This window comes from Nyctereutes procyonoides, unplaced genomic scaffold, assembly GCF_905146905.1.
Source record: "Nyctereutes procyonoides isolate TBG_1078 unplaced genomic scaffold, NYPRO_anot_genome, whole genome shotgun sequence".
NCBI classification, from domain to species: domain Eukaryota; kingdom Metazoa; phylum Chordata; class Mammalia; order Carnivora; family Canidae; genus Nyctereutes; species Nyctereutes procyonoides.
The window spans coordinates 33220996-33245109 of record NW_026575042.1 but is presented as its reverse complement, the minus strand read 5'-3'; the positions used below and the strand labels follow the sequence as shown (position 1 = coordinate 33245109).

General features: G+C 36.3%; 1 protein-coding gene across 1 annotated transcript in view; it reads left to right on the top strand.

The window, feature by feature from the left end:
• STAG1 (stromal antigen 1) overlaps window positions 1-24114 on the top strand; it is a 397763-nt gene that overhangs the window by 355135 nt on the left and 18514 nt on the right. Inside the window, exons 23-28 of the mRNA XM_055321295.1 lie at window positions 594-686; window positions 2637-2811; window positions 5061-5200; window positions 8172-8273; window positions 12015-12163; window positions 12868-12996. Coding sequence (XP_055177270.1) covers window positions 594-686; window positions 2637-2811; window positions 5061-5200; window positions 8172-8273; window positions 12015-12163; window positions 12868-12996 — 788 coding nt within the window. The remainder of the gene's footprint in view (window positions 1-593; window positions 687-2636; window positions 2812-5060; window positions 5201-8171; window positions 8274-12014; window positions 12164-12867; window positions 12997-24114) is intronic.

Below are 24114 nucleotides of genomic sequence, written 5' to 3'. Positions count from 1 at the left end.
CAATTTTAAATTAGAGCCCATCCTATTATGAAGGTCCCTCCATCTCAGCTCTCTTTGCTACAGTTAATACCAAAAATTTTGAATACTTAATTACTCTCTGATTGGTCTAATACCCTGATAGGATGTTAACTCTTTGAAGGCATGGACAGTCTTAAAATTATTTTTCTCCCATTGGTATTTTGCAGAGTGCTAAGAATATGGGAGAAACTCAATATATATTTGTTGCTTAATTGATTTTTTTCAGTGTGCTGCTGTGCTCCCTCACCATACTACCAACTAACATGTATTTAGGAAGACTAATAATTTTAGTATCAACCCAAGTAAACCATACTTATAAAGGAAAATATGTTGGGAGAAATTATACTGAGCGTTCCTAAGCTAAATAGAATTGAGTGTTTGGGATTATCAGTTTTGCTGCCCCTTCCATTAGGATAACTAGGAAATAACTATATAATTTGGTTCCCAACAACAAATTTGGTTTTATGAATTTCCTTAACAATAAACCAATTGGCTACTTTCCATTTATTATTTCTTCTGGATCATTTTTCTAGGAGATTGTAATTCATGTTTACAAATTTGAATGTGTCTTACAGGAGGATTTGTTGGTATTGAGGAAAACAGTGAAATCCTTTTTGGCTGTTTGCCAACAGTGCCTATCTAATGTTAATACTCCAGTGAAGGAACAGGTAAGAAATTATCAGTTAAGAGCTCTCAATAAAAAACAAATATACTGAATAATAATAATAAGATGCAATTTTTAATGGCAGTTCTTAGTGTACGAATCTGTCCCTAACATTTATGGAATCTGGAAAAGAGTATAGATGAATGAATATATAATTTAACAAAGCAAGCTAACGAACTTGTTACAGGTCTTTTTACCTAGACAAGTACACTGTACTACTGATGTAGTTCCATAATTCCTAAAATTCCTAAGAATTCTGTCCTAAAACAGGGAGGTTTGGGGAGCTGGAAGAACTTCTCACACACACATGTAAACACTTCAGCCCACATGTCCAAACTCTGTCATTATCTCCTCAAACATCTGCCTTGGGGCCAACAAGTACACACACAGGTGATACAGTATGCGTAGGGAAGAGACTTGTGCAGGCTTTGGTAGCAGAATCAGGTCTCTTAGCGCAAGGAATCCCTGAGTCCCTGCACCTGAAAAGTAGGGCTATAAGTAGGTTTATTCCATCAATTCAATAGACTCCTCATTCCTTGGGTAGGGCAGCACAGCCCAAGGCAATACCATTTCCATGAAGTGATTTTGTGAGCTGTTTAATTATACTAGTCTGTTGGAAGTACTTTTATGTAAAGTACTATTATATAAAACAAGATACTTTTTTCCATATTTTTTTATAATAATACTGGGATAGAAAATGGCTAGTTAGTCTAGTTAAAGAATACTGTAGTACTTATCCTTTGCTATCCCTTCTTACAAGTAGGTTATCACAGGTCTCTATTAAAGTTATCAGGATATAACTTAAAATGGGAACAGATATGGTCTTCCCTAAATCTTACTCTCTAAACCTTCTGAACCCCATCAGAGCTGTCTGAAAGTACCTAGCTCAGGACATTTAAACCAAAAATTCAGTGTTTCTACATCATCACTGGTTATATCTCAAACTGTGGCCTCCATAAAATATATATACACATTCCCCTGGATTCTCTTTATGCTCCCCTTTTCAAATGGCTCTTTCTAAGTATCTTTATGTAATTCATGATTGTGTAATCAGAGCATGAACTGCCATGATTCTCACTGGAGATGGATAGCCTAGTATACAACCATCTCCAAATACATACCAAAATTATGTTTTCCCATGGATATCAATATTTAGAAGGGGGTAAGTGAATGATTTTGAGTTATCAGAGTCCACAGTTAACCCACAACAAAATCATTTATAGTAAACTGATGACATAGGCTTATTTCATGCTATTCATTAAATAGGGCATATTTGACAACATTAACTATAATACTTTTCTTTAGGGAATTTTTTTTTTAGGGAAATGTTTTGAATGTCCCCTTCTGTGATTAAATTTGTTGGCAAGCTTTCAGATCCTGGTTTCTATATGAATGGTCTTAAATTCAGTTTTAAATGTTAGAGGGGTTTTGTTTTGTTTGTTTTGCATTCGATTTTTTTAAGGAAGAATCCTAAGAAAAAAGAAAAAGAAGAAGAAGAATCCTAAGTAGTAGCTTTAAGGTTTAGAGTACTGCATTGTAATTTGTTTGGATAATATAGTTTGTCTTGAGATTTATACTTATTATTTAATTAAGCAATATATGATTGATTTCTAACCTGTCATAATTTATTATATTAATTTCATATTTCCAGAGTTGGCTTTAGGTCATTTATTTTTTAAGTTGAAATCAGAATCTCTTAACTATTTTGAATTAATACAGCCAAGTAAAAGAAATAGACTATATTTAGTGAGAAAAAGTCTTAAATAGGACTAGTAGTATTTAATGAGAAAAAGTAATTTCATTAAGTTTGGAAATTAAATAGTTGAAATTTAAGTATTCTATTTGTGCTATGGTATTGTTATTGAGGTGCACTTAATTTAGTATGTTTTCATTAACATTGATCTGACTTGTAGTTGTATTTATATATTACTGATGAATTCCCTTTGCATTGCAGGCATTCATGTTACTCTGTGATCTTCTGATGATATTTAGCCACCAATTAATGACAGGTGGCAGAGAAGGTCTTCAGCCTTTGGTGTTTAATCCAGATACTGGACTCCAGTCTGAACTCCTCAGTTTTGTAATGGATCATGTTTTCATTGACCAAGATGAGGAGAACCAGAGCATGGGTATTTGTAGCTCTTATCTGGTCAATGTTGATCTTTTTTTTTACCAACCCCAAAAGATATCAGGAAATAATTTAAATTCAGTTCTAAAAAAGTAGAATTTCTCTCTTTTAAAAGGGTACCTGGGTTGCTCAGTCTATTAAGTGACTCTTAAGTTTGGCTCAGGTCAAGATCTCAGGATCGTGAGATCAGGCAAGCCTCGGGCTCCATGCTGGGCATGGACCCTGCTTAAGATTCTCTTTCTTTCTCCTCTCTCTTTCTCTCTCTCTTTCTCAAAATATAAATAAAAATAGAGTTGCTACATTCTTGTAGTTCAGAAACCAACAAGAATGAAAATGTACACAGTGAAGTCTCCCTCCTTTAGAACAGTACCTTAGAGGTCTTTCCCTGACACTACATATAGAGCTTCTTTATTCTTTTTCTAATAGCTACAAAGTAATTTATTGTTTATAGCATATTTTGTTATCCACCTCCTATTGATGTTTGGCTCATTTCCAGTCTTCTGCTATTACAAATTATGCTATAATGAATAATTGTGTACATTTGTTATTTCCCACATATGTAAAATATATATTCAGATAGATATGTTTCTAATTGAACTATGTCCAGGTTCATAATTTTTCTAAAGGAAAACATCCAAGTTCCTTTCTATTCCTGAATAGTCATCATATATTACTTAAATTAACAAAATATAAGATATTAAGTATTAAAAGATTGTTATCAAACCTCACCAGTCAAAATTGTGCCAAACCTGCATAATAATAATGTAGCATAATTAGACCAAATAGAAGTAATTGTAAATAAGTGTTGCTTAGCTTATTTGTGAAATAGATGAGTTAGGATCTGTAGCATATCTGATCTGTGGATCTACTTGGTGCTGTTAGAGTATTTTTTACTTAACAGAACATTTTAGAAAATACTAAATTGTGAAACAAAGTCTCTCTTTAGGGTCCATTTTAATCTCAGGAGATAAAATTTATTTACTACTTGTTTTAAGCAAAAAGATTTCCAACTTCTCAAAGCAGTGGTGCTTCACAGCAGGACCAATTAGTAAAAAGGAAAGAGAGAAGTTGAGTAAGTTCTTCCATGATTATACACATGTGAAGAAGGAAAGAAAGAACACTCCACAACTAAGGGCAAGCCAAGACGTGAGAAAGTCAGTGCACATTTTAACAAATGTGTCAACATCTGGAGCCTTGTGAAGAAATTTTTTCTAGGATTTAAAATAGACACACCAGTAGGGCCTGAGAATTAAAAAAAAAAAAAAACTGAGGAAGAAACACTACTCATTTTGAAAGAATTTAATAGCAAGCTTTGTTTTAAAAATTGTGTATGTGTAGGGGCAGCTTGGGTGGCTTAGCATCCCAGTTGGTCAGTTAAGCATCCAACTCTTGACTTCAGCTCAGATCTTGATCTCAAGGTCATGAATTAAAGCCCTGTGTTTGCCACTCACCCAGTGTGGAGTCTACATTTAAAATATGTGTGTGTGTGTGTGTGTGTGTGTGTGTGTGTAGACATAAATGGTTTGCAAAATATATCATGCTGATAATGTAACCATGTTAAGGACAAGCACTGAAAATTAACATCTCTATTTATTTCCATTACTCCCCACATATTTCTTTCTAAAAGAAAACCTTTCCCTATATCTTAAAAATTTCCAGAAATTTCTTCTCTGTTGAAATACAGCTAGTAGCATATAAAGAATATTGAAATGAGAAGAGATAGCATTTTTAAGGTAAACCGACAACAGTAGTATTATGATAAAAATATAAGAAAAAAACTTATCTGTGGTTTGCTTATCTTAGTCTTTGTTATGACAGTTTCCTAGATGGTAAGAACCTTTGTACCTACTAAATGTTTAATAAGTGTATAACTAGGGCACCTGGGTGGTCAGTTGGTTAAGTGTCTGCCTCAGCTCAGGTCATGATCCCAAGGTCCTAGGATCGAGTCCTGAATCAGGCTCCCTTCTCAGTGGGGAGTCTGCTTCTCCCTCTCCCTCTGTTCCTCTTCCTGCTTATGCTTTCTCTTTTTTTCTCTCTCTCTCAAATGAGTAAATTAAAAAATCTTTTTTTTTAAGTGTATAACAATAGCACCCTAAAATAATCAGTTCAGCTAACAGTTTTTATCTTACTTAAAACTGAATAGTACTGTTTGTAAAGTTATAAGTTGGTATTTGATTATACAGATTGTCTACATTGTTTTACCTTGGATGAAGAGCCAAAGTTCATAACCAATTTATTTTCTGTGGTTAGAGGGTGATGAAGAAGATGAAGCTAATAAAATTGAGGCCTTACATAAAAGAAGGAATCTACTTGCTGCCTTCAGCAAACTTATCATTTATGATATTGTTGACATGCATGCAGCTGCAGACATCTTTAAACACTACATGAAGGTATAGTTTCATAGTCTTATTTTTTTCCTTCCATCTCAGTGGTACAGAAATCTGGACTTAAAAATGAAAAGATAATAAACTAAATTGGCAGGTAACTATGTATTGTTGGTGATTTTCTGATATATATAAGATTTCTTTTATAGCTTATAAGCTTTTCGTCAGTCTATACCATTATATCAACCCCATGAAGTAGAATATCTTCACATTAATTGAAAGAACATCTTATTTTCATGAGGTATAAAGCCTCTTGATCAACATGGAAGAAACCTAGTCTTTCTTATGACATCTCTTCAAGACGTTTTTATAAGTATGTCTGCTAAGTACCATGCCGCCTGCCAGGCACTAAAGTTACAAAGATTTTTAAAATTCCTGCTCTAGGGGCACCTGGGTGGTGCAGTCAGTTAAGCATCTGACTCTTAGTTTTGCCTCAGGTCATGATCTCTTGGGTCTTGGAGTTGAGCCCTGCAATTCTAGGGAGTCTGCTTGAAGACTCTCCCTCTGCCCCTCCCACTACTTGCACTCTATCTGTCTTTCAAATACATCTTTAAAAAAATAATAAAATTCCTGCTCTTAAGTAGTCTAAAGCTGAAGATTGTCAACAATTAGACAATTGTATTATATCGTATAATAGAGGTATGCATAGGGGTTTCGGGAAATACATAAGAGACACCAAACTCTAAAGAAATAGAAGGATTAATAGAAACTGCTTAGAAGTGACTTCTGAACTAAGTCTGAGATGATAAGCATAAATTAGTAAGCAAAGAAGTAGTGGGAGGACTTGTGGGCAGATGGAAGTTCATGGACAAAGACACAAAGGAATGTGAATTTTTGGGAGGAAATGCAAGTAATTTGATGTAGCAAGATAGATTGCTTATGAGATTGGAGCCAGAGGTGAGATTTAAAGAATGTGTCGCTAAACTATATGCTGTGTGTGAAGCCTAGATTTTTTTCTTGAGGGACGTTAAGAAGGTGTTGAAGGTTTTAAACCATTCTTTATAGGACGGGATTTTGATAGGTACCTACCTTCCTGGCTGTTTGCTCTGCTTTCCTTAAGCTCCATTTTGTTTCTGACCCTCTAAAAAAGTAGTGCTCAGAAATCTTTATGACAGGCACATCTGTTTTTACCTTGTTCTTCTGTCACAGATAGTGTTTTGCCCATGTTCAGAATATTGCGCGCAAGCCGCATTGATTCACTCATTTGTGTCTTTATCCATGTTTAGTTATAGTCCAGTTCTAGTTGTGACATAGTAACTAATTCATCATATTTTGCTGAACAACTGCACAACTGTGCTGATAGAAATCTTTAAAAAATGTGATTTCTGCATTAAGGAGCTTATAGAATGATAGAGAAACTGAAATACAAACATAATATGTAGCATGGTAATAATGAGTGGCTGCCTGTGTTCTGTGCCATTTATGTTTGAGACACTGTTCTAAGGCTTTTACATATTTTCATTGATTTCAGTAATCCTTTTAGGTAGGAAATATCATCATTTACAGATAAGGTAATTAAAGCTCCAAGAGGTTAAGTAACCTTCAAAGGTCACTTAACTTTTATAAGTAGCAAAGACGGAAATTTGATTCTAGGTTTGTCTAGCTTCAAAGCTTAGCTCTTCCCATTAGACCATAAAGCCTCAGCATGATTATTATAGTAGTAGATGTACAAATTACAAAGTAAACATAAAACAGAGAGAGAGACTTAAGTGAAAGAAACCTGAGAAGGCTTCCTAAAGTAATGTGTAAACACAGTTTGAGTGCATGAATATGAACTTACAATGGTTTTTCCTTTTTATCCCTTAACAGTACTGTGTTAGTTTCAAGAAATGAGCTTTATCCAAAACTTATTATCATCCTTAGCAATTTTTGCACCTCTGCTCATTATAAGCTTTAATTTTTTGAGAGTATTCTAATAGTTATTTGCTATTCTTTGTTATATATCCTCAGTTTATGAGGCTTTTTGCCCCAGTTTTCCATGTGACCACTGCAAATATTAATTTATTGGAGATGTGCCTGTTGAACCACCTCAGTATATTAAGATATCGTTTTCTTTTTTACACCTCACATCATGGAAACATACCCATCTTTTTGAAAATTATAAAAGCCCAATTGCCAAGCTAATATACTCACTTCTTCACCTAGTTCATAGGTTTTTAGTCTTTAGCTTGGAAATAATATCCAGATTTAGTGGTTTTAAATAAGGTTTTTCCTAATTATTTACTCACAAGAAATATTCTTAAAATCCTGTGTCAAAAAAAAATTTGAATTATAAAGAAATTAAATACTTCTCAGTCACTATTGAAGAAGTCAGTGTTTTAATTTTTTATCTTAGAGTAGTAAAATATAGACATATTGGGGAGCAGAGAATGACATAGTACACAGAGGTATTAAATGAAAGGTCTGTTACACCAATCTACCCTTCCCCTTTATTTAGGCCCACTACCCACAGGCAAGCAATTTTAAGTGTTTTGGTTTGGGACACCTGGGTGGCTCAGCGGTTGAGCGTCTGCCTTTGGCTCCGGGCGTGATCCTGGAGTCCCTGCTGCTTCTCCCTCTGCCTATGTCTTTGCCTCTCTCTGTGTCTCTCATGAATAAATAAATAAAATCTTTTTAAAAAAAATAAGTGTTTTGGTTTTAGTTCTTTATGAAGTTTCTACCCACATTCTGTTTCTTGATTTGTCAACTTTAAAGTGCTATTGAAGCCATGTTACAAAGAATAAGGAATTTTATTTACATATGTCACTTCCTCCCCTCCTGGAATTCCTAGTTTTTCAGTGAATGTTAGTTACTTAATAAACTTAAATATCAAATGTGTATTCCTTCAACTTTAGACAGTATCTTTTATCTCTGATATGTTTAAGATGAAGAAATTAAACACCTCTGAGCTCCCCCTTTACATTCTTTAACCAGTTCACTATTTGTCTCATGAAATTTCAGTAATTTTAAATCTGTGTTTTCTTTCTTTTTCTCACAGTATTACAATGACTATGGTGATATTATTAAGGAAACACTGAGTAAAACCAGACAGATTGATAAAATTCAGTGTGCCAAGACCCTCATTCTCAGTTTACAGCAGGTAAGAAATCTGATGAAAGGAAAGAGTTAACGAGTACAATTAATGTTATTTAACACTTTTATGTGTTTAGTATGTCTTACTCATTTAAACTAGGTCATTGTATCAGTACATTACTATGGATACTTTATGGTATAAAGACATGTGTTACAGGTCTTTTCTGTTGAGATATCTTACAGTTCACATTTCAAATAGATGAAATCCTAAAGTGATCTATTCTTGGACCAGATGAAATGCCAAACAAACTTTTAAAAAGTAATCATTTAAATAGAAAAATCTAAATATTTATTTTAAAAATATTTAATGAAGAAAGGGCAAAAATAGCATTCAAATAAGAAAATAAGTCATGTATATTATGTAAATAAGAGTCCCTAATAAATGGCTAGTGAATTAATACAGAGATTTCAAGAGATGGGTGGGGCTGTAGGTATGTGTATATAAACAAATACAGGGACTCCTGGGTGGCTCTGGCTGAGTGTATCTGCCTTTGCCTCAGGGCATGATCCTGGGATAGGGATGGAGTCCCCACATCAGGCTCCCTGCAGGGATAAGCCTGCTTATCCCTCTGCTGATGTCTCTGCCTCTCTCTCTCTGTGTCTCTCTCATGAATAAATAAATCTTTAAAAATAAATACATTTATACTTCAACACACTGAACAAATGTTAAGTGAGTTCAGGGAAATATTCAATCTTATGTAACAGATCCTACAAATCAGTGACAAAGATAAATCCTGTAGAAAAGTAAGCAAGGAATATGAAAGTGGGATGCCCAGGTGGCTCAGCGGTTGAGCAGTTGAGTGCCTTTGGCTCAGGGCGTGATCCTGGAGTCCCGGGAGAGTCCCATTTCAGGCTCCCTGTGGGGAGCCTGCTTCTCCCTCTGCCTCTCTCTCTGTCTCATGAATAGATAAATAAAATCTTTTTTTTAAAAAAAAAGGACTATGAAAAGCCAGTTTTCAGAAGAGGAAACCTTAAAAACCAATAACCATATGAAAAGAGGCATAATTTCATTAATAATGAAATACAAGTTGAAACAAAGGTATTTATCACTTATGGGCAGATTAGCATGAATGTAGATGATTGTTAAAACCAGTGATTGGGACGCCTGGGTGGCTCAGCGGTTGAGCGTCTACTTTTGGCTCAGGGCGTGATCCTGAGGTCTGGGATCAGAGTCCCACACCGAGCTCCTTATAGGGAGCCTGCTTCACCCTCTGCTTATGTCTCTGCCTCTCTCTGTGTCTCTCATGAATAAATAAATAAAATCTTTAAAAAAATACCAATGATTGATAAAATTGTAGAGAAAAAGATCATTTATAAAAGAAATTGCTTTTACCTTCTTGAAATATAATTTTGCAGGCTATTTCAAAATTGAAGATATATGCTCCTTTTAAAAATCACTATTCTTGTTGCTAGGTATCTGCATTGGTACATGCAGGTACAACAGAGATATGTATGTAAAAGATGTTTTATTGCAGGAAGTCTGTAATGTTGAAAAATTGGAGATAGTCTAAATGTCCATTAGCAGAGGAATGGTTAAAGTGTGATACTCTGAAATAGCTAAAAGATTTTCAAAACAAAATATTAAGCGAAAAATAGCAAGTTTCAGAGAAAGAGGAACCCTCTTACACTGTTAGTGGGAATGCAAACTGGTGCAGCCTCTCTGAAAAAACAGTATTATGGAGATTCTTCAAAAAGTTAAAAATTTAAAAATTTTTTTAAAAAATTTAAAAAGTTAAAAATAGAACTACTGTATGACCCAGCAATTGTACTTCTGTGTATTTACCAAAGAATATAAAAATACAAATTCAAAGAGATGCATGTACCCTGATATCTATATTCTATATATTATATATTATTAACAACAGCCAAATTATGGAAAGAGCCCAGATGTCCATTGACTGATGAATGGGTAAAGAAGATGTGGTGTGTATATATATATATATATATATATATATATATATATATATACACACACACACACACACACACACACACACACACATATACAACAGAGTATTACTCATCTCCGTAAAGAATGAAATCTTGCTGTTTGCAAAATAATGTGGAAGGAGCCTAGAGACTGTTGTGCTAAGTGAAAATAGAGAAGGACAAATACCTATGACTTCTCTCATATATGGAATTTAAACAAAACAGATGATGAATATAGAGGGAAAAAAGAAAAAAACAAAAACAGGAGAAACCAAAAAACAAACTCTTAACAATAGAGAACAGACTGAGAATTACTGGAGGGGAGGTGGACAGGGGGATGGGCTAAACGTGTGATGGGTAGTAAAGAGGGCTCTTGGAATGAACACTGGGTGTTGTATGTAAGTGATGAATCACTAAATTCTACACCTAAAACTACTATTACGCTGTGTGTTAACTAACTGGAATTTAATTAAAAATTTGAAAAAGAAAAAAATTGAAAGTTTAAGGACAAAATACATAGTATACTATCATTTATATTAAAAGTCTTACATACATATATATATTAATACGTCTAAACTGGTCTAGAAAACCTTGAAACTTAAACATTGTTTACTTGGAGAGAAGAATGCTAATGGGAAAGAGGAAGAAGAACTTTTAATTTTTATATTCCTTTAATTTTGCACAGAGATATATATTCTTTGTATTCATTGTAAGTGTAAATTTTAAAATTTAAGGCTATTGTGTGCAACCATCTCTGAAAACATTTAGAAGGTGAAGAATTTATAATTACCTGTGAATAAATTTGAAAATGTTTGGAAGAACTGCTGTTTCTAATTACAGCACTGTAAGTAGTTCAGGCCAATATGTTGCTGTAGAAAACTGAAAAGATGAACAACATCATTAATAGAAGTATTATTTTAATGGAATGGTATGATAAAAGTGAATTGAGAGATGGAAGATAAGGAAGTGAAAAAAACAAATGTAAACAATACTTTTCAGGATTTTTGCCAAAAAGTTTCAAAACAATGTATTGATAGCTGGTATAGAAGATTGAGTTAAGAAGTTAGTTTTTTGTATTTGGGGGGGGTGTTTAAGATGCATGCATGTAGTAGAAGGAATAGTTAAGGATCAGGGCAGAGCAATAAGCACAGGAGCTAAATTGCTGAATAGGTAAAATGGAATGAGATCTAGTACTTAAGGAGGGAGCTGCTTTAGAGGAAAGCCTGGACTATTAATCTCTCATAATAGGAGGGAAGAGAGATGTGTACAGATAAATTTAAGTTTCTGACCTTGGTGGTAGAATGATAGCTTTTATATTCTTTAGTACTTAAGGATATTCAGTTGTTGTTATTTTGACACAATATATGTAATGTGTGTGTAATTTATAAAACTCCTCCACCCAGCTTAAGAACTTTTTTGTATATTTTGGTTTGGGGTGGGAAAACCACCCCATATATCCAAATGTCTTCTTTTACATAATGTTCTTGTCTAAGATATAATAAGTGAAAAAATAAAGTTCTGAACCCTGTATTTCATATATTGCTATCCTTATAAAAATAAAAAGAATACATGTTTATGAATACAAATATATTTCTATAAACATATTTCCTTTCCCCAGCCCAAAACATATTATCTTTTGTTAAAAAGAAAATTGGAGATTTTGGAGAAAGGTAACAATGTGGCTACAGTTCAATGCTAGAAGGGAAATAAATATTTTACCATATACCTTTTAAATATTTTTAAATTATATTACCTATTTTAATAATAAATAAAATATTTCTTAGCTGTAGGTTTTTTCCTCTTTTTTTCTTTCAATCAGTTGTTTAATGAACTTGTTCAAGAGCAAGGTCCCAACCTAGATAGGACATCTGCCCATGTCAGCGGCATTAAAGAGTTGGCACGTCGCTTTGCCCTAACATTTGGATTGGATCAGATCAAGACACGAGAAGCAGTTGCCACACTTCACAAGTGAGTGAGCTGAATAAATACTTTCTGTTTTAGAGACTCTGGTTTCCTGAATTTAACTGAAATAGCTGTTATTTGACCCATAGTGGAAAATGATAAAATTTTTAAGTTATAAGTACTTTACAGATTGTGTAGTCTGGTGAGTCTCAACGGGGAGGGCCTTTTTAATTTGAAAAACACTTTGCTGCCTATTTTTTCAACTTACAAAGTATAGAAATTAAAGTTTAACAAAATATTCTTATCTAGGCTGTCAGAATGTTATGGGAGGGAGACAAGGGTTTAAAAACACTGTGCAATACTGATTTGGTCTTTCACTTATTTCATAACTGAAAATTTAATGACAGAAAAAGTTAAATACCTCACTTTTAAATACCTCACAGCTGCTTGATACCATGACCAATTCTGAGAACCAAATTTGCTGATAATCTAATTACCTTTCCAGGGTATTGTGCTACCCCTACAAGGTGCACATAAGAATTTAGCTTTGTTTAACAACTTAAAGTTTTTTACTATAAATAATAGAAATATTATTAGGTACATATGTCCTACAAATTAACATTGTTTTACACTTCAAATTTATCAAATTTATTAGATTTTATTATATTCAGTGATGATTTTCCTGCCTACCCAACTTTGAAATTCTAGTCCATTTAGAGAACTATACTACCTACCTGGAAAAATAAGGTGATACTTATCTTTTACTTCAGGGATGGCATAGAATTTGCCTTTAAATACCAAAATCAGAAAGGACAAGAATATCCGCCTCCTAATCTGGCTTTCCTGGAAGTACTGAGTGAATTTTCTTCTAAACTTCTTCGGCAGGACAAAAAGACTGTGTAAGTTGTTTTTATCATGATACCCTTGTAATTTTAATCTTTTTTTTTTGAAAAATGTTAATCATCTAGATGTAATTACTGTTGATAACATAAGCTCTAATAGTTAAGGAACTATAGTTTCCTTTCAAGCGTTTATACAGTTCTTTTTTTGCTTGCCTTTAGTACTCTGGAATTAAATAAGGGAAATGATTTCTTACTTTACAACTCAAAGAAGTAAGGACATTGACTTAGCTTTTGTGTAACCCATTCTTTCTTCCTTTTATATTAACATATTTTAATTTTATAAGTGACCCTTGAACAACATGGGTTAGGGACATCAACCCCCTCACAATCGAAAATCGTATAGAACTTTTTTTTTTAATTTAAAATAAATGAAAAGCGTATTCAATAGATTTTAAATTTCAAACTTTTTTTATTTAATTTTTTAAATTTTTATTATTGAAGTATAGTTAACATACAATGTTATATTAGTTTCAGGAGTACCAACACAGTGTGACTCGACAGTTCTATACATTACTCAGTGCTCACCATGATAAGTGTAATAGTTATGTCTGTCATCATACAACATCATTACAGTATTATTGACTATGTCCTCTCTGCTGTACTACATGTAAGTTTTGACTCCCCAAAAACTTAACCTTTAATAGCCTACTACTGTAAACCTTATTGATAACAGTCAACATATTTCATGTTACACATATCATATGCTATATTCTTACAATAAAGTAAGCTAGAGAAAAGAAAATGTTAAAGTCATGAAGAAAGAAATATATTTACAGTAGTATGGTGTATTTTTCAAAAGAAATCCACATATAAGTGGACCTGCACAATTCAAACTCACATTCAAAGGTAAACCGCATTTTTTATTTGACTTGGTTCAAGAAGATTTTTTTTCAGCAGTTTAAATAATATATGCAATTTTTCATTTAAAAAAATATTGATGGGATCCTGAATTTTAAAAATTGGTAGGAGGGTCTGTCAGTTGTAATAATAAGGTAAATGAACAGAAATTTGGAGCGACAGTGAAAAATTTTATAAATATGAGTGCTAATTCTAAGGAAAGATGTTGACTTCATGTTAGTCAGAAAATATTTATTAAGCCCCTAATCTGGTCAAGTAACGTTCTATGGCTGTTGTTCTAGTATGGCCAGACAGTGAACAATGCAAAGTGTCTGCCCCTAGAAAGCTTTTGTTTTGATGCAGAGAGACACAACATAAACACAGGAACAAGAGTCTCAGGCACTGAAATAGAATAATGTGATAGAGAACAAGTGATATTAGGATTTGTGGGGGTGAGGTGGTCTGAAAACTTTTTTTATATAGGCATTTACAGGTATACATTTTACACTGAGCATTACCTTAACTGCATCTCATAGATCTGGTAGCTTGCATTTTTGTTTTCATTCATCTCAAAGTATTTTTTTTTCATTTCCCTTGTATATTATTTTATATATTGGTTATTAAGGAATATTTTGTTTAGTTTCCCCATATTTGTGAATTTCCAAATTTTATTTCCATTATTGATTTCTAATTTCATTCCATTGTGATTGAGAACATGCTTTGTATAATTTCAGTCCTTTCAAATTTATTGAGGCTTGTTTTACAGACCAACATATTTGCAGAATGTTCCACATATACTTGGTAATATGTATTTTTCGACTGATGTTGAGTTACGGTATTGAGATAGATATTAGGTCACATGGCTTATAATTTTGGTGTCTTTTTTTAATACTACTCAAGTCTTCTATTTCTTTGTTAATATTTTGTCTAGTTCTAGCCATTATTGAAAGTGGGGTATTGGAGTCTCCCCAACTATTATTTCTGAGATTTTATTTTTCCTTTCAATTCTGTCACTTTTTGCTCCATATATTTTGGAGCTAGCTCTGTTGTTCAGTATACATGTTTATAATTGTTATGTCTTCTTGATGGATTGACTCTTAGATATCATTATAAAATGTCCTTCTCTGTCTCTAGTAACTTTGGTCTTAAAACTTATTTTGTCTTGGGGTGCCTGGGTGGCTCAGTCTGTTGCTTTCCCCTGCTCCGGTCATGATCCCAGAGTCCCAGGATCAAACTTGCCATCAGGCTGCCTGCCCAGTGGGGTCAGCTTCTCCCACTCTCTCTGCTCTTCCCCCTGCTTGTGCCCAATCACTCTCGCTCTCTCTCACTCTCAAAGAAATAAAATCTTTTAAAAAAATATATTTATTTGTCTGATACTAATGTAACCATTCCAGCTGTATTTCAGTTACTGTTTGCATGGCATATCTTTTTTCCATCCTTTCACTTTCTGCCTTTTTTTTTAATTAATTAATTAATTAATTAATTAATTAATTATGATAGTCACACAGAGAGAGAGAGAGGCAGAGACATAGGCAGAGGGAGAAGCAGGCTCCATGCACCGGGAGCCCGACGTGGGATTCGATCCCGGGTCTCCAGGATCGCGCCCTGGGCCAAAGGCAGGCACCAAACCGCTGCGCCACCCAGGGATCCCCACTTTCTGCCTTTTTATCTTTGAATCTAAAATGTGTTTCTAATAGATAACATGTAGTTGGATCATTTTTTGTGTGTGTTTTTTTAAATCCAGTTTCTGCCATTATACTGTTTAATCCAGTTTCTGCCATTATACTGTTTTTTATAGATCTTTGTTTTTTTCCTCCTTTCCTGCTTTATTTTAAATGAAGTGCATATTTTCTAGCATAACATTTACTTTCTTCAAAAAATACTTAATTTTACTTTTTTAGTTATTTCCTTAGTGGGTTTTTTGTTTTTGTTTTTTTTTGGGGGGGGGTGGGTAGGCCTTAAAATGTGCATCTTACCAAAATTTCTTCAAATTTATTCTAAGGAAGTATAAAAGCTTTACTCCTATATAGCTCCATTACTGTTTTCCCCCTTTGGTGTCATTATTGTTACACAAACTACATCTAAATATGTTACATACCCAACAATACATTATAATTTTTACTTGATATAATTGTATGTCTTTTAAATACACTGAAAGAAGAAATGGAGCCAAGTATATATTTATTATGGAGTTTGTTATAATAACCTTCTTATTTACCATTTCTGGTTCTCTTCATTTCTTCCTGTGGATTTAAAATATCTGACATCATTTCCTTATGCTAATACATCTTTGCTCCCACCTACTTCCTTTTGTGTTTACTGTCAAATATATTACATTTCTCTGTTATTAGCTCAACAATATAGTAATACATATTGTTTTATATAATTGCTATTTAAATTGGTGAAAAGAATAAATATGCAATTATATTGTCCTTTCTAACTACCTAGTAATTACTTTTCAGCTCTTTTTGTTTTTTTGTTTTTAGGATTTTATTTATTTATTCATGAGGGACACAAAGAGAGAGAGGCAGAGATCTAGGCAGAGGGAGAAGGAGGCTCCATGCAGGAAGCTCGATGTAGGACTCTCGATCCTGGGACTCGGATCACTCCCTGAGCTAAAGGCAGACACACTCAACCACTGAGCCACCCAGGCGTCTCCAGCTCTTTTGGGGTTTTTGGTTTGTTTGTTTGGTTTTTTTAAGATTTCATTTATTTATTCATGAGAGAGAGAAAGAGAGGCAGGGACACAGGCAGAGGGAGAATCAGGCTCCATGCAGGGAGCCCAATATGGAACTCGATCCTGGGACTCCAGGATTATGCCCTGGGCCAGAGGCAGGCACTAAACTGCTGAGCCACCCAGGGATCCCTCTTTTTGTTTTTTATATGTAGATTATTCTCTGGCATCATTTGCTTTCAGCCTGAGAACATCTTTTATTATTTCTTGTAAGGCATGTCAGTCAGCAACAAATTCTGTTTTTATTCCTTCTGGGAGTGTCTTTCTTTATTTTAACTTTGGAATATAGTTTTGCTAGATCTAACATTCTCTATTTTTTAAGTTATTTATTTATTTATGAGAGAGAGAGCGCGCATGCAAGCATGAGTTAGGGGGGAGGTGTGGAAGGAGAAGCAAATTGCCCACTGAGCAGGAAGCCTGACTCAGGAGTTGATCCCAGGACCCCAGGATCATGACATGAGCCAAAGGCAGACACTTAAACCGCCTAACCAACTGAGCCACCCAGGCACCCAGCTAGATACAACATTCTTGTTTGATTGTGTGTTACTTTCGATACCTTGACTATGTTATCCCTCTGCCTTTGCCATTGCATCTAATGAAAAGTCATTGGAGTTTAAGCTTAATGGAGCTCCCTTGTATGTAATGAGTTACTTTCTCTTTTTTCAAGATATTTTCTTTATCTTTGGTCTTTAGCATTTGCCTGTGATGTGTCTGGGTGTGGAGCTTTTTACATTTTTTCGTTTGGACTTTGTTGAGCCTTGAGAATGTGTAGATTTAATAATATTTTCCATCAAATTTGGAAATAGCCATTATTTCTTTAAATTTATTTGTTCCTTCTTCTGGCATCATTATAATTATCAGTGCACTTAATGATATCCCACATGTTTGTGAGGCTCTGTTCATTTTTCTTCATTCTTTTTTCTCTCTGCTCTTCGGAATGCATAGTCTCTACTGATACATTTTTAAGATTACTATTTATTCTGCCAGCTCAAATCTGTTGAGCCTCTATGGAAAATTTTTTATTTCTGCTATTGTACTTTTCAGCTGCAGAATTTCCATTGGTTCTTTTTCATCATCTTTTTTTTTTTTAATTCATTTGAGAGAGAGAATGGAATGTGGGGAGGGACAGAGAGAAAAGAATCCCAAGGAGACTTGCTGCTGAGCACAGACCCTGATGGGGGCTCCGTATCAGGACCCTGAGATCAACCTGAGCCAAAACCAAGAGGCGGATGCTTACCTGACTGAGCCACTCAGGTGCCTCCATCATTTCTTTTTATTCATATCCTCTACTTAGTGAGATAATGACATCATAATTTTCATTCTTTTTTTTTTAATTTTAATACTAAATTTATTTTTTAATGGTGTTCAATTTGCCAACATACAGAATAACACCCACTGCTCATCCCGTCAAGTGCCCCCGTCAATGCCCATCACCCATTCACCCCCCACCCCCCACCCTACTCCTCTTCCACCACCCCTAGTTCGTTTCCCAGAGTTAGGAGTCTTTATGTTCTGTCTCCCTTTCTGATATTTCCTACCCATTTCTTCTCCCTTCCCTTCTATTCCCTTTCACTATTATTTATATTCCCCAAATGAATGAGATCATATAATGTTTGTCCTCCGATTGACTTACTTCACTCACCATAATACCCTCCAGTTCCATCCACGTTGAAGCAAATGGTGGGTATTTGTCATTTCTAATGGCTGAGGAATATTCCATTGTATACATAAACCACATCTTGTTTATCCATTCATCTTTCGATGGACACCGAGGCTCCTTCCACAGTTTGGCTATTGTGGACATTGCTGCTAGAAACATCGGGGTGCAGGTGTCCCGGCGTTTCATTGCATCTGTATCTTTGGGGTAAATCCCCAACAGTGTAATTGCTGGGTCGTAGAGCAGGTCTATTTTTAACTCTTTGAGGAACCTCCACACAGCTTTCCAGAGTGGCTGCACCAGTTCACATTCCCACCCACAGTGTAAGAGGGTTCCCTTTTCTTCGCATCCTCTCCAACATTTGTGGTTTCCTGCCTTGTTAATTTTCCCCATTCTCACTGGTGTGAGGTGGTATCTCATTGTGGTTTTGATTTGTATTTCCCTGATGGCAAGTGATGCAGAGCATTTTCTCATGTGCATGTTGGCCATGTCTACGTCTTCCTCTGTGAGATTTCTCTTCATGTCTTTTGCCCATTTCATGATTGGATTGTTTGTTTCTTTGGTGTTGAGTTTAATAAGTTCTTCATAGATCTTGGAAACTAGCCCTTTATCTGATACGTCATTTGCAAATATCTTCTCCCATTCTGTAGGTTGTCTTTGAGTTTTGTTGACTGTATCCTTTCCTGTGCAAAAGCTTCTTATCTTGATGAAGTCCCAATAGTTCATTTTTGCTTTTGTTTCTTTTGCCTTCGTGGATGTATCTTGCAAGAAATTACTGTGGCCGAGTTCAAAAAGGGTGTTGCTGTGTTCTCCTCTAGGATTTTGATGGACTCTTGTCTCACATTTAGATCTTTCACCCATTTTGAGTTTATCTTTGTGTATGGTGAAAGAGAGTGGTCTAGTTTCATTCCTCTCCATGTGGATGTCCAATTTTCCCAGCACCATTTATTGAAGACACTGTCTTTCTTCCAGTGGATAGTCATTCCTCCTTTATCGAATATTAGTTGACCATAAAGTTCAGGGTCCACTTCTGGGTTCTCTATTCTGTTCCATTGATCTATGTGTCTGTTTTTGTGCCAGTACCACACTGTCTTGATGACCACAGCTTTGTAGTACAACCTGAAATCTGGCATTGTGATGCCCCCAGCTATGGTTTTCTTTTTTAAAATTCCCCTGGCTATTCGGGGTCTTTTCTGATTCCACACAAATCTTAAAATAATTTGTTCTAACTCTCTGAAGAAAGTCCATGGTATTTTGATAGGGATTGCATTAAACGTGTAAATTGCCCTGGGTAACATTGACATTTTCACAATATTAATTCTTCCAATCCATGAGCATGGAATATTTTTCCATCTCTTTGTGTCTTCCTCAATTTCTTTCAGAAGTGTTCTATAGTTTTTAGGGTATAGATCCTTTACCTCTTTGGTTAGGTTTATTCCTAGGTCTCTTAAGCTTTTGGGTGCAATTGTAAATGGGATTGACTCCTTAATTTCTCTTTCTTCAGTCTCATTGTTAGTGTATAAAAATGCCACTGATTTCTGGGCATTGATTTTGTATCCTGCCATGCTACCAAATTGCTGTATGAGTTCTAGCAATCTTGGGGTGGAGGTTTTGGGTTTTCTATGTAGAGTAACATGTCATCGACAAAGAGGGAGAGTCTGACTTCGTCTTTGCCAATTTGATTGCCTTTAATGTCTTTTTGTTGTCTGATTGCTGAGGCTAGGACTTCCAGTACTATGTTGAATAGCAGTGGTGAGAGTGGACATCCCTGTCTTGTTCCTGATCTTAGGGAAAGGCTCCCAGTGCTTCCCCATTGAGAATGATATTTGCTGTGGGCTTTTCGTAGATGGCTTTTAAGATGTTGAGGAATGTTCCCTCTATCCCTACACTCTGAAGAGTTGATTAGGAATGGATGCTGTATTTTGTCAAATGCTTTCTCTGCATCTAATGAGAGGATCCTATGGTTCTTGGTTTTTCTCTTGCTGATATGATGAATCACATTGCTTGTTGTATGAGTGTTGAACCAGCCTTGTGTCCTGGGAATAAATCCTACTTGGTCATGGTGAATAATTTTCTTAATGTACTGTTGGATCCTATTGGCTAGTGTCTTGTTGAGAATTTTTGCATCCATGTTCATCAGGGATATTGGTCTGTAATTCTCCTTTTTGGTGGGGTCTTTGTCTGGTTTTGGAATTAAGGTGATGCTGGCCTCATAGAACGAATTTGGAAGTACTCCATCTCTTTCTATCTTTCCAGACAGCTTTAGTAGAATAGGTATGATTTCTTCTTTAAACGTTTGATAGAATTCCCTTGGGAAGCCCTCTGGTTCTGGACTTTTGTGTCTTGGGAGGTTTTTGATGACTGCTTCAATTTCCTCCTTGGTTATTGGCCTGTCCAGGTTTTCTATTTCTTCCTGTTCCAGTTTTGGTAGTTTGTGGCTTTCCAGAAATGCGTCTATTTCTTTAGATTGCCTAATTTATTGGCGTATAGCTGTTCATAATATGTTTTTAAAATCGTTTGTATTTCCTTGGTGTTGGTAGTGATCTCTCCTTTCTCATTCATGATTTTATTAATTTGAGTCTTCTCTCTCTTCTTTTTAATAAGGCTGGCTAATGGTTTATCTATCTTATTAATTCTTTCAAAGGACCAACTCCTGGTTTTGTTGATCTGTTCCACAGTTCTTCTGGTCTCGATTTCGTTGAGTTCTGCTCGAATCTTAATTAACTCTCTTCTTCTGCTGGGTGTAGGATCTGCCTGCTGTTTTTTCTCTAGCTCCTTTAGGTGTAAGGTTAGCTTTTGTATTTGAGTTCTTTCCAGTTTTTGAATGGATGCTTGTATTGCGATGTATTTCCCCCTCAGGACTGCTTTTGCTGCATCCCAAAGATTTTGAACGGTTGTATCTTCATTCTCATTAGTTTCCATGAATCTTTTTAATTCTTCCTTAATTTCCTGGTTGACCCTTTCATCTTTTAGCAGGATGGTCCTTAACCTCCACGTGTTTGAAGTCCTTCCAAACTTCTTGTTGTGATTGAGTTCTAGTTTCAAGGCATTATGGTCTGAGAATATGCAGGGGACGATCCCAACCTTTTGGTATCGGTTCAGACCCGATTTGTGACCCAGTATGTGGTCTATTCTGAAGAAAGTTCCATGTGCACTTGAGAAGAATGTGTATTCAGTTGAGTTTGGATGTAAAGTTCTGTAGATATCTGTGAAATCCCATCTCGTCCAGTGTATCATTTAAAGCTCTCGTTTCTTTGTGGATGTTGTGTTTAGAAGACCTATCGAGTGTAGAAAGCGCTAGATTGAAGTCACCAAGTATAAGTGTATTATTTTCTAAGTATGTCTTAACCTTGGTTATTAATTGATATATTTGGGAGCTCCCACATTTGGGACATATATATTGAGGATTGTTAAGTCCTCTTGTTGGATAGATCCTTTAAGTATGATATAGTGTCCCTCTTCATCTCTCACTACAGTCTTTGGGGTAAATTTTAGTTTATCTGATATGAGGATGGCTACCCCTGCTTTCTTTTGAGGACCATTTGAATAGTAAATGGTTCTCCAACCTTTTATTTTCAGGCTATAGGTGTCCTTCTGTCTAAAATGAGTCTCTTGTAGACAGCAGATAGATGGGTCCTGCTTTTTTATCCAGTCTGAAACCCTGCGCCTTTTGATGGGGTCATTAAGCCCGTTCACGTTCAGAGTTACTATTGACAGATATGAGTTTAGTGTCATCATGATATCTATTCAGTCCTTGTTTTTGTGGATTGTTCCACTGAACTTCTTCTTAAAGGGGAATTTTAAGAGTCCCCCTTAAAATTTCTTGCAGAGTTGCTTTGGGGGTCACATATTCTTTCAGTTCCTGCCTGTCTTGGAAGCTCTTTATCTCTCCTTCCATTCTGAATGAGAGCCTTGCTGGATAAAGTATTCTTGGTTCTATGTTTTTCTCATTTAGGACCCTGGCCTGCCAGGTCTCTGTGGAGAGGTCTGCTGTTACCCTAATACTCCTCCCCATAAAAGTCAGGGATTTCTTGTCTCTTGCTGCTTTAAGGATCTTCTCTTTATCTTTGGAATTTGCTAGCTTAACTATTAAATGTCGAGGTGTTGAACGGTTTTTATTAATTTTAGGGGGGGATCTCTCTATTTCCTGGATCTGAATGCCTGTTTCCCTTCCCAGATTAGGAAAGTTTTCAGCTATGATTTGTTCAAATACATATTCCGGACTTCTGTCCCTTTCGGCACCCTCGGGAACACCAATTAAACGTAGGTTTTTCTTCCTCAGGCTGTCGTTTATTTCCCTTAATCTATCCTCATGGTCTTTTAATTGTTTCTTTTTTCCTCAGTTTCTCTCTTTGCCATCAACTTGTCTTCTATGTCACTCACTCGTTCTTCCACCTCGTTAACCCTCGTCGTTAGGACTTCTAGTTTGGATTGCATCTCATTCAATTGATTTTTAATTTCTGCCTGTTTGGATCTAAATTCTGCAGTCATGAAGTCTCTTGAGTCCTTTATGCTTTTTTCTAGAGCCACCAGTAGCTGTATAGTAGTGCTTCTGAATTGGCTTTCTGACATTGAATTGTAATCCAGATTTTGTAACTCTGTGGGAGAGAGGGCTGTTTCTGATTCTTTCTTTTGAGGTGAGGTTTTCCTTCTAGTCATTTTGCTCAGTGCAGAGTGGCCAAAAACAAGTTGTATTGGGAAAAGGAGAAAAAGAGAGGAGAGAAAGAAGGGGAAAAAAGAGAAAAATAAAAAAGGAAGAAAAAAGGGAAGAAAAAGAGAAAGGAAAAAGGGTGGGGGAAGCAAACAGAAATCAAAAAGCAAAAAAAAAAAAAAAAAAAAAACACGGGGGGGGGGAGTATCTTCTGATTCTGTATACTTTAAGTCCCTTGACTTCCCCTGGAACTTGGCCATCTAGCTGGTCTTCTGGGGGAGGGACCTGTTGTGCTGATTTTCAGGTGTTAGCACGTGGGGGAGCTGCTCTGCCCCTTGCCTGGTGCAGGGCTCAGTGGGGGTTGTTTACCCCGTGAGGCCCCAGGAGGATCAACCGCAGTGGCAGCGGCCAGCCCTGGAGTCCTGGATTCAGCTCCCGCAGTAACTCCAGAGCTCTCCGTCTGCAGGGCCTGGATGCTCGGGGCGGGGTGGGGGGGGGCGGGCTGCTGATCTGCTCAGCTTGGGCAGGAGCGTCCTTGCTGTCCTGGGCCCTCCGGGCCTCTGCCTGTCCCGGGGGGAGGCCGGATCCTGGGCGGTGTCCCCGGCACCCTGTGCTCACGGGTCTGCACTGTTGGATTGGTGCTCCCGGCCGGGAAGCCTCCCCCGCGGAGCCACCGCCCGAGCCCCTCCGAGCTGCTCCCGGGCCCCGCCGTGCGCGCTGCAGCTCTTTAGGGAGCTCGGTGCACTCTCCCCGGGGCGCAGGTGTCTGTTAGTGTCCCAGGGAGCCTGAGGGCATCCCCGCCCTCCTGGGGTCTTGCTCTAACTCCCTGTGAGCCCCTTTCTGTCCGGGAAGATTGATGATGCTCCTGCTTCTCCGGGACGGGGCTCTCCTGTCCTGGGGGCACTCGCCCGACCTTAGCCCGGCTCCTTGCGGGGCCCCTCCCCCCTTGGATGCCTTTTGTTTATTTCTTTTTCTCCGTCTTCCTACCTTGATAGAAGCGTGAACTCTTCTCACTGTAGCATTCCAGCTGTTCTCTCTTTAAATCTCAGGCCGAATTCATAGATTTTCAGGATGATTTGAAGGTTATCTAGGTAATTTGGTGGGGACAGGTGACTTGGGGACCCTACTCTTTTTGCCATCTTGCCCCTCCCTCTTCATTCTTTATATATATTTTGAGTTATTTGAATATTTTTAAATAATAGCTTTATAACCTTTATGGACCACCATTTTTATCAC